The 14,058-nt window shown below is 37.9% G+C and overlaps 1 protein-coding gene across 5 annotated transcripts in view; it reads left to right on the plus strand.

Moving 5' to 3' along the window:
- The window catches only part of UBP1 (upstream binding protein 1), a 61,546-nt gene that overhangs the window by 34,415 nt on the left and 13,073 nt on the right, over positions 1-14,058 (plus strand). For 3 of the 5 annotated variants that reach the window (XM_076330968.1, XM_076330969.1, XM_076330970.1), the window contains 6 exons: positions 1,683-1,759; positions 4,409-4,514; positions 5,134-5,240; positions 6,977-7,129; positions 7,283-7,393; positions 7,948-8,055. In XM_076330968.1, the coding sequence (XP_076187083.1) occupies positions 1,683-1,759; positions 4,409-4,514; positions 5,134-5,240; positions 6,977-7,129; positions 7,283-7,393; positions 7,948-8,055 (662 nt within the window). The remainder of the gene's footprint in view (positions 1-1,682; positions 1,760-4,408; positions 4,515-5,133; positions 5,241-6,976; positions 7,130-7,282; positions 7,394-7,947; positions 8,056-14,058) is intronic. The other 2 variants (XM_076330971.1, XM_076330972.1) reach the window with 1 other exon arrangement.

Below are 14,058 nucleotides of genomic sequence, written 5' to 3' on the forward strand. Positions count from 1 at the left end.
CTTCCAACCTCAACCATGCTGTGATTCTGTGATTTTTGTGAAGGTGGGTACTATAGTTTCAGTGTTAAGCAGCGGGCAGTTAAAGTTCCTAGCACCTTGTGTTGCCTTGCTCCTGTGGCTGCCCTTCAGGAAACAGTAGCATGTATGGCTCTCCTATAGAGATGACTACAATCAATGCTGTGGTGCTTTTTACGCTTTCAAGGCAGCTACATGTCCAAAAATCCAGAATGAAACTTACCTGTCCCTTTGTTTCAAAAACCCCCCATGCTATTTTTGCATTTTTGAGCCTGGCATTCTTTGATTTTTTGCTTTCATCAAATCTTCAGTCTTAGTATTATTTTGTACCTGTAAAAGGTTAGCAACACTTGTTGAGCAAGCAGTCAAAATTTTTTTTTCTCCCCCTCCTGCCTTTCAAAATAATGGTGAAAGAGAACAGAGAAATATTTGCAAAAGTTCTATTAATAGTGCTAGATTAAAAAAAAAACCAAACCCTGATGCTCTCTATAAATGCAGATGGACTTCCGTAAACCACGACACACTGGTAATTGAGCAAATCCCATTAACAGGAAAAAAAAATCCCTCCTGTTAAATATAGGAGGAGAAGAGATCTGTTGCTTTACTCAGCACTAGGTACATTTAATTTTTATTTAGATTTATGTCATCAGTGATCAAATGCTGCTGGGGTAAAGAAAGCCTGTACATGTGTAGAGTATATACATAAATGTGCTAATTGTGTTACAGCAAAAAAAGGCCAAACAGTCCATAGTTGGGGGTAACATCAGTCTATGGAGCAGTGAAAGGGGCTGAAGAAATCATTTGCTTATTCACAGGGGTATGACAGCTGAACCTTTACCTTGTAGAGCAAGCCAATAAACGTCTTAAATGTAGTAAACACTAGAGCATAAAGGTAGTTTGGAGGTTAATGTAGAAGGTAATGAATTTACTGTACTTGATCTTAGTGAACATCTTGAAATCTATTTTGTCTTACATTTTAAAAATTCATTTTTGCAAATCAATACGTGCTGTTCACCTTAGAAGAAAAAAAAAAAATCCCTGTAGTTCAAATAAATTACTTCTAGCTTTCTCTCTTTTGAAGCATAACAGTTCATCAAATTCACTGGAAAGATAGGTTCACTCATACCTGTTTGAAATAACCAGTAACTAGCTCTTTTAAAGGCTTATTTCTGAAATCATACAAAGCCTACAAATCATACAAAGGCAACAGGTACATGGGCAAAATTAAACATGGGAGAATAGTACGTATTTTGTATGAAGAGTATAAAAACTCTTTGCAGGAGTTTGTTGCAGAAGACCAGTCTATGGTTCTCAGTATGTTGCCTTTCATCAGTTTCAAAAATAAAGGGATTCAGTTTTGAAGGTGAGTTTTTCTTCAGAAAAAAATAGAGGAACAAGTACTTACACTGCATGTAAAATGAAACACTTAAACTTTGAAAGTATCCGTACTTTCCAGGACCAGAAAGTATCCAGGACCAGAAAGTTTCACTTTGTTGCGCTAATTCCTGTGCTGTGAAGTGAACCTTGTTATAAAAATCTCTTAAACAGAAGTTTCAGGTACCGGTATTTTTGTGTGCTGTGAACCAAAAGCTAATTCAGGTGCATTAAACACAAAATAGCTTTGTGCTCTGACTCTTCTACTGATACGAACTTTTTTCTCTTTAAAGGTCAGTCCTATGAAATACGGATGCTAGATAATCGGAAAGCTGGAGACATACCAGAGATCAATGGAAAACTGGTGAAGGTGAATTGAAGTCCTCTAGATAGTGTTGCTAACAAATCTCTGCTTGTTGTGTATGAAAAGCGTAGTTCTTAACCTTTTATTGGTACTCTGATTCACGGAGGGAGGTGGACCAGCTGATCTGACCAATAAAGAAAATAGGCGCTATGGAACCTAATGCCTAGTTTTGTTGTTTCAGGTTTACTACAAATTAAAAGAATATACATGTATGCATTTCCCCATTTATGAATGGGTTCATTTCACGTAACTTTAGATAGCTAAAGGTGAGCTAATCACTTCATGTACCCTTTGAGGTCTGCAGTCTGATCTGTTTTAAGAGTAGATGAATCTCCACTAAATGTGCCCGTGTCTTTCTGCTGAATAAAAGGAAGCTGTGGTAACAGTGATCTCAAATTTAGGTATCTAAAGTTAGGTGAGAGAAATCCAATCTAGAGACTGTACATTTTATGGATTTTTTTTTTTGTGTGTGTGTGTCACTAGATACTTCTTCAGAATGAGTGTGGACCAGTGATACATAAAAAAAAAAAGTATGAATATGAATAGCCAATGCATAGAGTACTTGAGCGTACTGAAGACCAAATTATTTTATGCAGAGCTTAAGATACCTAGTTGTCTGTAGATTTGTATCCAACATCATCTGAACCATTTCATTGTCCATTTCAGTTGATTAGGAGATGTGGAAGGAAGCTAGAGGATCTTTTAGAAAGAAGTGGAGGTATTACGAGCGTGTTTCTTAGTAGGTGTTATGGAAGACACATGGAGCCAACCTGTGGTTTTTGCAACAGTGGGATATTGGAGATATATCCAGAGGAAAAGAGATCTCTCCAATTTTGCCGCTCATTGAGCGGTTTGTTCCACAGCTGAGCTCCTTTTCTTAATTGCAGATTTGTCTCCTTGTGCTTTAATGTTAGAAGAAGGTACTGTGGATCTGAGGTATTGCATGAAGTATAAGAATGAGGCGGACTGAAAAATGTCCAATTCATGGTACAAATTATTAAAAGAACTGTGAAGGGGAGGGGTTTGGATTTTTCTTATAAGCATCTAACAATTTTATCAAAGTCTGTGAAAAAAATCTTATTCGTGTATTGGGAAAGAATGGAAAAACTTCAATTAAATTCACTTTGACAGTGGTACTGATAAGTACACCAGAACAGTGTGCCTGTGGGAGGCTGTCTTTGCCTGTCAACTTTGGGCTATATAATGTGTGAACTTTGGCTGGCTTGTGTAGTCCTGTGCCTTGTTCTTATTTGTCTGTGGGATGCTTGTTCAGAGATAATTTCAGGAAGTGTTAAGCACAAGCATAAAACTGGGATTTGTGAGTTCTGTAATTAAATCTTTTACAACCTGGCATGTTGACTTGCTGTAGTAAGCATGTTGGCTATTTTGCCCCTTAGGTGCTCTTTCCTTGTAGCTTTGGGGAATCTCTCTGCTGTAATTTTATAGATTTGTATATTGGTCATGAGCCATTTGGTAGGTAGAATAGGACAAAGCAGTGTAAAAGTTGAAAAAAAGTAAATTTTATCACAGCAAGGCATTGTGATGCCGCATCAACAAATTTTCCATTTCGGACACTTAAATACTGGAATCCCAGTACTTCAACAAAGAAGGCATTTCATGTTGGTGAAGGTGGCTGCAGATACTTCCAAGCTCCAAACTTGCCGGTTTGCAGTGAAAAAGGAGCGGTATGGTTTGTATGTGCGTGCGCACGCACACACGTCCTTTCTGTTATGTTCGAAATAAAATCAAGGAAATGCAATGTATCTGGAGGAGGCACTTCATTTAAAAGTTCTGGGGGGTTTTTTGAACACTTATCCGCGGTTAGTACAAGTAAGACTGTAGACTAATGGGAAAAAATGAGACTTTAAAAAGTTTGTCTACGTTTTGTTTGTTCAGTAGCAATTAATGTATACAATTTTTTCCCCCTCTGTATAACAAATTGCTTTGTGCTTGCATTCATGCAGCAGAATAGAAACCTTTCTTTAATATGACTAAGAGCACAGTCATAGCGGAACTGGTCACAAAAATAGGTATTGATGGCTAATTGCTTGTAGCTGAATAAAGTTAAATCATATCGTACTATTTTTAGATTAATATTTCAGCTAGAACAGTTGGAATAGTTTGGAAGTTGTTTATTACTTCTTACTATTAATTAAAATCATAGATTTGTTGTAAATATGTTTATAAATACTAGGAAGGGATTTTTCTATTAATTTTATTTCTTAAAATTTTCTACAAAAAATGAAAAATTCCCAATGAAAAAAATGGTCAAACTGTATTCACAGCTTTTCAGAATAAATGAAGTCTTTTGTGTTTGTTTTCTAAAATAAGTTTGCGTTGCCTCCTCAGTGTTGATACTATGCTGTCAGTGTTGCTCGGTTCACTGCATGTAATTCATGGTGACATTTGGAATGTGCAATCGGATGTAATTCTCTTCTGCATTTTTATCACATTTTCAAGTATCTCCTGCTGCTCAGTTCTATTTCTGTGTTCTGGAATATTTTGGGATACCGATGGTTGCCAAATTTTTTGCTATAAATACGTGTTTATCAGTGCTGTGGCTATTTTGGAATGTTCTAGTGCTTTATCTTCAGGCTGTTTCTAAACATATAGTAACTTTGTGGCTCATCATATGGTTGTTTTCTTCTTTGTTAGAGTATTATAAGAGTTGTGTTCCATGACAGAAGGTTGCAATATACAGAACACCAGCAGCTAGAAGGTTGGAAGTGGAACCGCCCTGGGGACAGACTTCTTGACTTAGGTATAATTGTTTCTATCTGTTGCCACTGTATGAAATTCCATTTCCAAATTTAAATTGATCATGGTCACATTTATGTGAGGGCTGGTGAAAAAACACAGACCAGTTTTCTGTGTGCTGCTTTGTCATAGCGTGTATTTTGAATATAAATGTTCTTACTACTTTCACATGCCTTTAAAACCTTTTAAGTGCTACAGAAGTAAGATAGCAACTCTGCAACCTTATAAATTTAGTAATCTTTCTAATTTTGATTACTAAATGTTACAGTAATTAGGAGGACACAGACAAAAGTAACTTTAGTAGATTGTGGAAATGACACCAACGTGGTTTCTTTATTTTGCGTAACTTTATGATTTTTTTTGCTTAAGCTGTGGGGGGGTAGGGGGAGAAGGAGGGGAATCAAAAAAACACCCCCAAACCCTGAGCACTTTGTATGTTGAGTCTACTAAGTTTCTTCAGATTAGTCCTAAGAAACTGTTTATGGGCTTATGGTCAAGCCACCAAAGCCCGCCTTTTTTCACCCTAGCTGTGTTTGCTGATGGTAACCTTATATTAAAATTTATTTCTAGTGTTTTCTTGGAATATGATTATTTTAAAATATATACTACTTATTTTAATGTAGATATTCCAATGTCTGTTGGAGTCATTGATATCAAGACAAATCCAAGCCAGCTCAATGCAGTTGAATTTTTGTGGGATCCAACAAAATGTACATCTGCTTTTATTCAGGTTTGAAACTTTACTTGACTGGATGTTTGTGTTTGGTGCCTTTCAGGTCACAAACAGTAGTATATTTGCACTATGAAGCTTCTTGCTTTCTTATTTGTGGGATAGACATTAAATACCAGCTTTGTGAAAAAAACACAGGTTCATAGCAACTGTTACTTCTATAAGCGTTCCTAGTTAGGTTTTTCAATTTGATTTGAGTTTATAAAAGCATCTTTTAAGAACAATTTAAATAAAAGGCTTTCAAAAAGCTCTTTGCAGAAAGCTGCCATGGTTAAAATATTTAGTTATACGAAGTATTAGAATTAATTTATATCCCTCTAAATAACTGTCACTACTATTTTCTTTTTCAGTTGAGAGGCCCACTCTCCTAGAGATGAGCTTCAGCAGAGGCTTGGCTTGAGGATACAAAATGAAAATTAGTGTTCTACAAAGAGAGTTTTAAATCAGACATTCAAAGATGTTTCTTACTATGTCAGTAGGCTTCCTTGTAGTAGGATTTTTATTATTTATGTATTTCATATTCAGGGCAATTGAACATGCTTTCTTTGGAAATTATTTAGATAGAACGTTCAGTTTTGCATTGGAATTTTTAGCTTACTTTTGTCTCAGATCTGTTTTTATTACGAAGAAAAGGTATAAAGGTTGAGGTAGCAGCGTTTCTTAGGCTGCCAAAATAGGTTAAATTCCGCATTGTCAGTAAATTAACTTTGATCTGGTGCAATTGAAAACATTTTTTCTAGTAAGAATTACACAAGTACTAAAATGTAGTCTCCTTGAAGAAGCGTGAGATAAACTATTGAATATTTTTTATGCACTTCCTTAGAAAAAGTAATAACAGACTGAGCGAAAATGGAACTGATTCTTATTATGCAAGTATAGTTCACTTATGCTAAAGGCTAGAGAACACAGCATAGCAGCACTGATTACACTTAAAGCTTAAATTTCCAGTCTATGGTTCTCTGTTGTTGATGGCCATAGGAAATAAAAAGATAGTATTGTAGTCGTTGAGAGTGCAAGGTATGCTATTGTCCATGGTGCTTGGCTCGCTTAAAATTCCATGAGGAAGCAAAAAAAATTGGGAGCACTGTCCAGTGAGATTCATCATAACTCTTTCCGTTACACTGATTTTCTCCTTGGATATCTTTTAGGGGTATTTCTAGCTTATAAACCCAGTCTTCAGGCTGATGCAGCACTTGAGGCAATTACATACTGATTAAAAAGTCTGCTGACTTTTATAGGATGTTGGGCATATTTGAAAATACACTGATTTCACATGAGATTAAAAACTCTTCCAGTCGGTGACCTTCTATAGCTTTGGTAGTACTTACTACAAGTAACTCTGAAGTTTATTCTAGCTATAATGCATTGGACAACAGTATCTTGAAAAAGTTTTTGCTGTATTCATGATAGATATAGTTGTCATCCACATACATTTTTCTTAAGATCCAGCAAGTTCTCATTTAATAAGAATCTATAATGACTTCTGCTTTTTGAAGAGATTTTGGTGACACACTTGCTTGTTTCCCCTCTTCCCTGTCAGCTCAAATATAATGTTTTTGGTTTTGTTTGCCTGTGGGCATGAAAAGGAATGAAACGTTAGTTATGCAGCTTGGTCCTCAGGCTGGGTAGTTTGTTATTGTCCTTAGAAAATGTGTATGATGTTGGTAACACATAATAAAATTCATGTCTAGAATACTTCTGAGGGTCCTTTTTGTTTGGTGGTGGTTTTTTTTCAGGTACATTGCATCAGCACTGAATTTACCCCTCGTAAACATGGAGGAGAGAAAGGAGTTCCTTTTAGGATTCAGGTCGACACTTTTAAACAGACTGAAAATGGAGAATATACAGATCATCTGCATTCAGCCAGTTGTCAAATCAAAGTTTTTAAGGTAACAGTAAAAACCAGATCCTTAATAAGTCTGTCAGAAGCTCTCATAAAGATGGGGAATATCTTTATATTACTGCTTGACTTCTGAGATGAGATTTCAATTATAAAACCATTTTCCACCTGCTTTCTTGTTCATGTAACTGTTCATTTTTAGCCAAAAGGAGCAGACAGGAAACAGAAAACAGACAGAGAAAAGATGGAAAAGCGAACTGCACATGAAAAAGAAAAGTATCAGCCTTCATATGACACCACAGTTCTTACAGAGGTAACAAAATAGAATTGCATCTGCTTACTGAGGAGAAAATACATAGAAACAGCGTATAACTTAGCTGCAGTCTTGGAAGGGTTGGGGAAGAATTAGTTCTACACAAATCTAAGCTTTTTATTTGACAAACTTGTCCAGTGAACAGCAACATTAAATTTTAAGATTTTGTTTAGTAAACTTTCATTTAGATACTCAATAGATGCTTGTATTAAAACACACTAATATTGAACGCTATTTGACTGACTGTACTGAACCCTAGAGCAAGTCTTTTGGTACAGACCTAAAACTTTGCAACTGAAGAACAAAAAAAAAAAAAAAAAGAGGGGGGAATCTAGAATTTAATTACCTGCCAAATTTGAACTTCAAAGTGTATTTTTTGGAGATTACTGAATTTAAGGCCAGAGCCTCAGTAGGTTTTTGCATTTTCTTTTTATTTAAACATCAGTGAGTTCTATGCAGTTTTCTAAAGATTTCAGAAGTTTTTAAAAGGCTTTTAGATCTTTCCTCACTGTATAATGAAAAGAAATTGATCCAAATCTTTGGTGTTTGTCCAGATGAGGCTTGAGCCTATAATTGAAGATGCAGTTGAACATGAGCAGAAAAAGTCCAGCAAGCGGACTTTGCCAGCAGACTACGGTGATTCTCTGGCAAAGCGAGGCAGTGTAAGGGACTTCTGCTTACCTTTTCATTGTGCAAGATACCTTGTGCAGTGTTAGATATAGGAGAAACTTCCATTATATAAAGTAAAAATATTTTGATTGCTGTGTCTTAATTTTATTCACTTTTATGTATACCAATTACTCCATGTTTGTTTTCAGCAAAGGAATCCTTCCTAAATCTAACACTTAAACTGTTGCAGAGGGACTGTGTAACTTTTAAAAGTCAAGAGCTTTCGGTTTATGCGACTTTAAATGAAATAGCTTTTTGCTTTCCTATATGTGTGTAATTAGCGGAAGTAAGAACAGTGAAATTTAGTGTTTTGTTATGTATTTGTACTTACATTCAATATAAGTTTCCATGTACATCAGTATTTTTAAAACGCCGTGTAGTGTTACAGATGGTTGATCGTTAGTTACTGATTTTTCCTTTAGCCTTCTACATATTGTGCTCCAAGCAGGTTTAATGCAGTTCAGAAGAGTCAGCACATCTTCATGACGTGTACGCTAACCCTATATGTGGCCCCCCCCCAATGAATCTAGCATGCATCCTGCACACTCTTCCTGTCAAGGTTTAGCATTTTAGATTTCTTAAATGCTGTTTCTTAAGGGGAATATCATTGAGACCTTACATTTTTCAGATGAGAAACAATCCTGCATCTTCCATTTGGCAAGTTTAAATGTCAATTAATAACGTGACTGTGGAAGACAATTATTTGACTGTTCTTTGAACAGGCTTATTGTGCTGACAGCTTTTTCGCAGCAGTGCTTAGACAATGACTGTCTGAGTCTTGTCCCTCAGACATAATTTAATTTGTATTGATCTGTAAAAGTGATGTATAAGGTTTACATTAGAAAATACTTCAGTGTATGCCTCTTGTTGTTTATAAACTGTGTAAGTGGGTGGGAGGGAACAAGCAATATTAAGTCAGATGGGTTCTTTGGAGGATTTTTTTTTGCCCTCTGAAACTATTGTAAGCACTGAGCTCTCTGAATTTACCTTCTACTGTTTTGGTTGTTGTTTTTTTTCTTTCTTTAAGATGCACCTTTAGGATTCTTTGGCAGTGCAGACATTCTTTTATTTGTTTTAGCTGGCCCTGGGGGGGAGGTACAGACAGGAGAAAACAGGATGTTATCACTTTCATTTATAAAGCATGTCTAAAGCATCTTTTGAGGCTGGTCCTTTGAGGGATTTCTACTTTTTCTCACTGCCGCCCCCCCCCCCCCGCTCTCTTCTCTTTCTGTTGTTATAAGTACATCATTGAATGATTGTTGCTTATAGGAAGAATAATAGAAAAAGGTATTTTTAAAAGATAGGACAAATCCCTTGTCCAGGGTGGGACAAACTGTAGCCAAGTGATATCTGAAAGTTGTCTAACCTGTTCTTAACTTAACAATCTCTTGAAATACTAAGCTTCTATGAATGGGAGCATTACCTTAGTTGTAGTGAATAAAAATTGCAGTAGGACAGGTAGTACTGGACTTCTAATGCCTTTCCCAAAGCACACAAAGGATAGTGTGTGTGTGTTTATTTCTTCACTTCTTGCTTGGGATGAAGGATGACCCACAGACTATTTTGGAATAACAGCTACGTACAGCTTTCTAGTTCTCTTAATTGTGCAGCCGACTATTCCTGTTTTGCATTTGCCCGTAATAAAATGCTATCTTGAGATCATTTGGTCAGTTTGTTGAGACCATTTTGAATTTTATTCCTGTAGGATAAAATGCTTTCAGCCTTGCTAACTTGGTATCTGCAGATTTAACACATAACCTGTTCCACCATGACAACGATTTTTATCATTAGCAAAATTATTAAATTTTGGTGAAAGCACCAAGCCCATAAAAAAATACCATGAAACACTATTTTTTCTGTATTCATAGTGAAACCTTGGTAATCACTATACACTCATTAAGTACTGTTTTTAACTATGTAAGTTAGTTTGCTTGATTTAGAAAAGGAATGTCTGATCTATAGCTTGAAGGCCAACTCATCAGCCTTTTTGTCTTGTCACCAGACAGACTTATGCTTGTGGGCCTTGTAAATATGGACAGGGGATGATGCATGTTTCTACTTAGAGCAATTCTGTCCTTGCAAATACGTCTTCCCAAATGTAGCCATCCACTAAATCAGAAGGTTTGGCCATTAACAGACTTACTTCACATGTGCATATCAAATGTACCATATGTGCAGTACAGTTGTCACAGAGAGGCTTAGACACAAAAACTGAAGACCTGTTTCCCTACATTTAAGTATGAGAATTGACACTGTTTTACATATTACGTCTTTATATATGATGGATCTTGTACTTCGCATGTCCTAGGAATTGTGGCTCCATTACAGAAGGGAAACAGGATTGTTTGGAGTGTATTTTTCTTGACTGTCAAGAGTGCTGGCTGTTGCTTAGCCAATGCTGCTTCCTAGATGCCCAGAAATAGTTTTCTGTTATCTTTTCTTGAATTCCAGAAATTTAGGTTGATCCAATCTATAGTTAGAGTTGGGTATTGTTATCTTCCTCCTACACCTAACCTATTATATAGGCTATCTTCTTTGTTCCTTGCTTTTTGCATCTCACTTTGTATGTTGGCTTTTTTATTTTGCCCCTCCAAGATTCTGCTGTTCTATTTGCTGGATATTTCTAATTTTGTTTCGGGTTGGTTTTTTTTCCCCCCTGTATGATTTCTTCCAGCTTGGCCACAATCTGATTTGGACAGATTGGTTTCTTACTAGGCTTCCTTCAGGAAACATTGAATCTAATATCTTTTCTTTCCAATTTAATTTGTATGGGATTCTAACACAATACAGAGAGTTCGGTGAAGCTTCCTTTCTGAATGGTCATTCTGCTCTGCTCTTCTCCTATCAACCTGTGGTGGGTTGACCCTGGCTGGACACCAGGTGCCCACCAAAGCCGCTCTATCACTCCCCTCCTGAGCTAGACAGGGGAGAGAAAATAGAATGAAAGGCTCGTGGGTCGAGATAAGGACAGGGAGATCACTCAGCAGTTACCATCCACGGGCAAAACAGACTCGACTCAGGGAAATTAGTTTAATTTATTACCAGTCAAATTAGAGTAGGATAATGAGAAATAAAACCAAATCTTAAAAACACCTTCCCCTCACCCCTCCCTTCTTCTTGGGCTTAACTTCACTCCCGATTTTCTCAACCTCCTCCTCCCCCCCAGTGGCGCAGGGGCACAGGGACTGGGGGTTGCGGTCAGTAGTTCATCACACGTTGTTTCTGTCGCTCCTTCCTCCTCACACTCTTCCCCTGCTCCAGCGTGGGGTCCCTCCCACGGGAGACAGTCCTACATGAACTTCTCCAACGTGAATCCTTCTCACGGGCTGCAGTTCTTCACGAACTGCTCCAGCGTGGGTTCCTTCCACGGGGTGCAATCCTTCAGGAACAGACTGCTCCAGCGTGGGTCCCCCACGGGGTCACAAGTCCTGCCAGCAAACCTGCTTCAGTGTGGGCTACTCTCTCCATGGGTCCACAGGTCCTGCCAGGAGCCTGCACCAGTGTGGGCTTCCCACGGGGTCACAGTCTTCTTCGGGTGCATCCACCTACTCCGGCGTGGGGTCCTCTATGGGCTGCGGGTGGATATCTGCTCCACCATGGACCTCCATGGGCTGCAGGGTGACAGCCTGCCTCACCACGGTCTTCGCCACGGGCTGCAGGGGAATCTCTGCTCCGGCACCTGGAGCACCTCCTCCTCCCTCCTTCTTCACTGACCTGTGTCTGCAGAGTTGTTTCTCTCACATATTCTCTCTCCTCTCCCACAGCTGCTGTTGCACAGCGTTTTTTACCCTTTATTAAACATGTTACCACAGAGACGCTACCAACATCGCCGATGGGCTCAGCCTTGGCCAGCGACGGGTCCATCTTGGAGCCGGCTGGCATTAGCTCTGTTGGACACAAGGGAAGCTTCTAGCAGCTTCTCACAGAAGCCACCCCTGTAGCCCCCCTGCTACTGGAACCTTGCCACGCAAACCCAATACAGAACCAGAGATTTTTTTTCTAATTACCATCACCCATCTTTTCCTTCTCATTCATTTTCATAAGAATGCCATCTAGATATGCTTTTCCATTACTCCTTTTTATTCATCTGATGTTTCAAAATTCGGTGCATCCACTGCAATTTCTGCAGTATTTATCTCAGTATTTTCTAAACAGGCAGATGCATAGTTAAACTACTTGTTAAGACTGTCTCTCGTGCTATGGACTGTTGACTTTTTCTGTAGAGATAAAAGGCGACAAACTTAACACTGCCTTCTGGACCTCAGAACGGATGTTTATGTACAGGTGACCTTCAGCCAGGGGCCATTTTATGAAGGAGGCACTGTATTTTTTTCCTCTCTTCCGAATATATAGAAGCTAGAGCTTATCTAAGGAAGAAGAGAAGAAAACCCACGAGATTCTTTCCCCTGCTTTGAATTTAAAAAAGCAGGCAAATTTGTATTGTGATAATTGGGTCTTTGCACTTTTTTCTGTCTGCAGTATCGTAGTTGATTTTTATATTATAGATATATAATATGTCACAAGCTAGAATATATAAAGGTACAATTTGATTAAACTTGATCAAATGGTCATTTTTTGCAGATAGAGCTGATTATAGGGCACGTGGAAGTTAGAAGACTTCCAGGTATAGAGCTTGAAATAAATTGGAACATAGAGTTTTGGACATGAAAGATTGGTGCAGAAGTTAAATATTTTCTGTAAGTAACTTAAATTTAGAATATAAAACCTTCTAGAGGCTATGAGAGTCAGAAAGTGGAGCTGGAGCAAAACTAATTTAGTAACATAAGTATATAGACTTTCTTCAATTTGTTTCTCCTTACATTTATATATACTTCATATAGCAGTATCAGTAGCATACAGGATATGTAATGTGGGTGACTTCACGTTTTGGGAATAACTTCTTTACTTCTGCATTCAGGATAATTAAGTCTATATTAGCAGAAGTTTTTTGCTTTTGCCAACAACAGCTGTGGTTGCTTAGGGCAAGAACCCCGTTTTTTACAGGTTAATTGAAAAAGCTCTGTCCCATGTATAATAAAATTGCTGCTGTGTTCTCTAAAGATGATGCTGTGTGCCCAAGTATAATAAGCCTAATTTGGAGAACAAAAGTTTTGTTTTCATGTTGATTTGGTATTTGAATACAATATGGAGTTCTTTGCCAAAGTTCAGTTTTACTCTCTCGTAAAGCATGAATTTGGGCAGATTCGGGTAGATTGGAAGTAGGAAGGGAAATGACATTAAACAGTGGCTTAGAATAACTTGAGATTTTGCAATTCTTCAGAAGTTAGGAACGTTCTGAGTTTAAATATCCTGACTCTGAAAAGTCATACTTAGAAAGACTTCCCGTCTTCCTTTTTAACTCAGTAAAACCATTGGTCAACACTTTATAACTTCATTCATGTCCTATACAGAAGGACGTTAAAAATCTGAAACCAAAATAGTTTTCGCCTTCTCAAGAATTAATCAGTGTTTGGAAATTAAGGCATAGTTTCCACAGTGCAGTTGTATCAGTAGTATTGTATCAGTGTACTAGTAATGGAGGGCAGTTAGTCTCGAGACCTCAAAACCAACTTCTTTGAAAATTCACCAGTATATATTCATTCTTCATTACAGGTAAAGATACGATGGAATCTTTTTTCTGTTCTCTGATGGCTTTTTACAGAATTGGATGCTTCCTTGTGACAGAGTGACATTTTTCTTTTAAGTTTACGTCCAGTGGCCAGGGGCTTCTGTATTAGTACCATTAGCTTGCTGAATGTCCTTTGGTTAACTCAGTTTTGGGCTTAAGAATATAAGAAATATCCTGATTGATCAGACCACGAGTCTCTAAAGTCCAGTGCTCTGTGGCAGTTGCCCGGGCAGTGGCAACTGCAGATGCTGTTTCAAGAAAGGCTGCAGCAGGGAAGCCTCGCCACTTTCTGTGATCCGTTCCCCTCGTAACCCCCCAGCGTCCAGAATTGTGCAGGATGTTAGAAAGCACATCCCTGCTTCATCTT

This window comes from Aptenodytes patagonicus, chromosome 2, assembly GCF_965638725.1.
Source record: "Aptenodytes patagonicus chromosome 2, bAptPat1.pri.cur, whole genome shotgun sequence".
Classification (NCBI taxonomy): domain Eukaryota; kingdom Metazoa; phylum Chordata; class Aves; order Sphenisciformes; family Spheniscidae; genus Aptenodytes; species Aptenodytes patagonicus.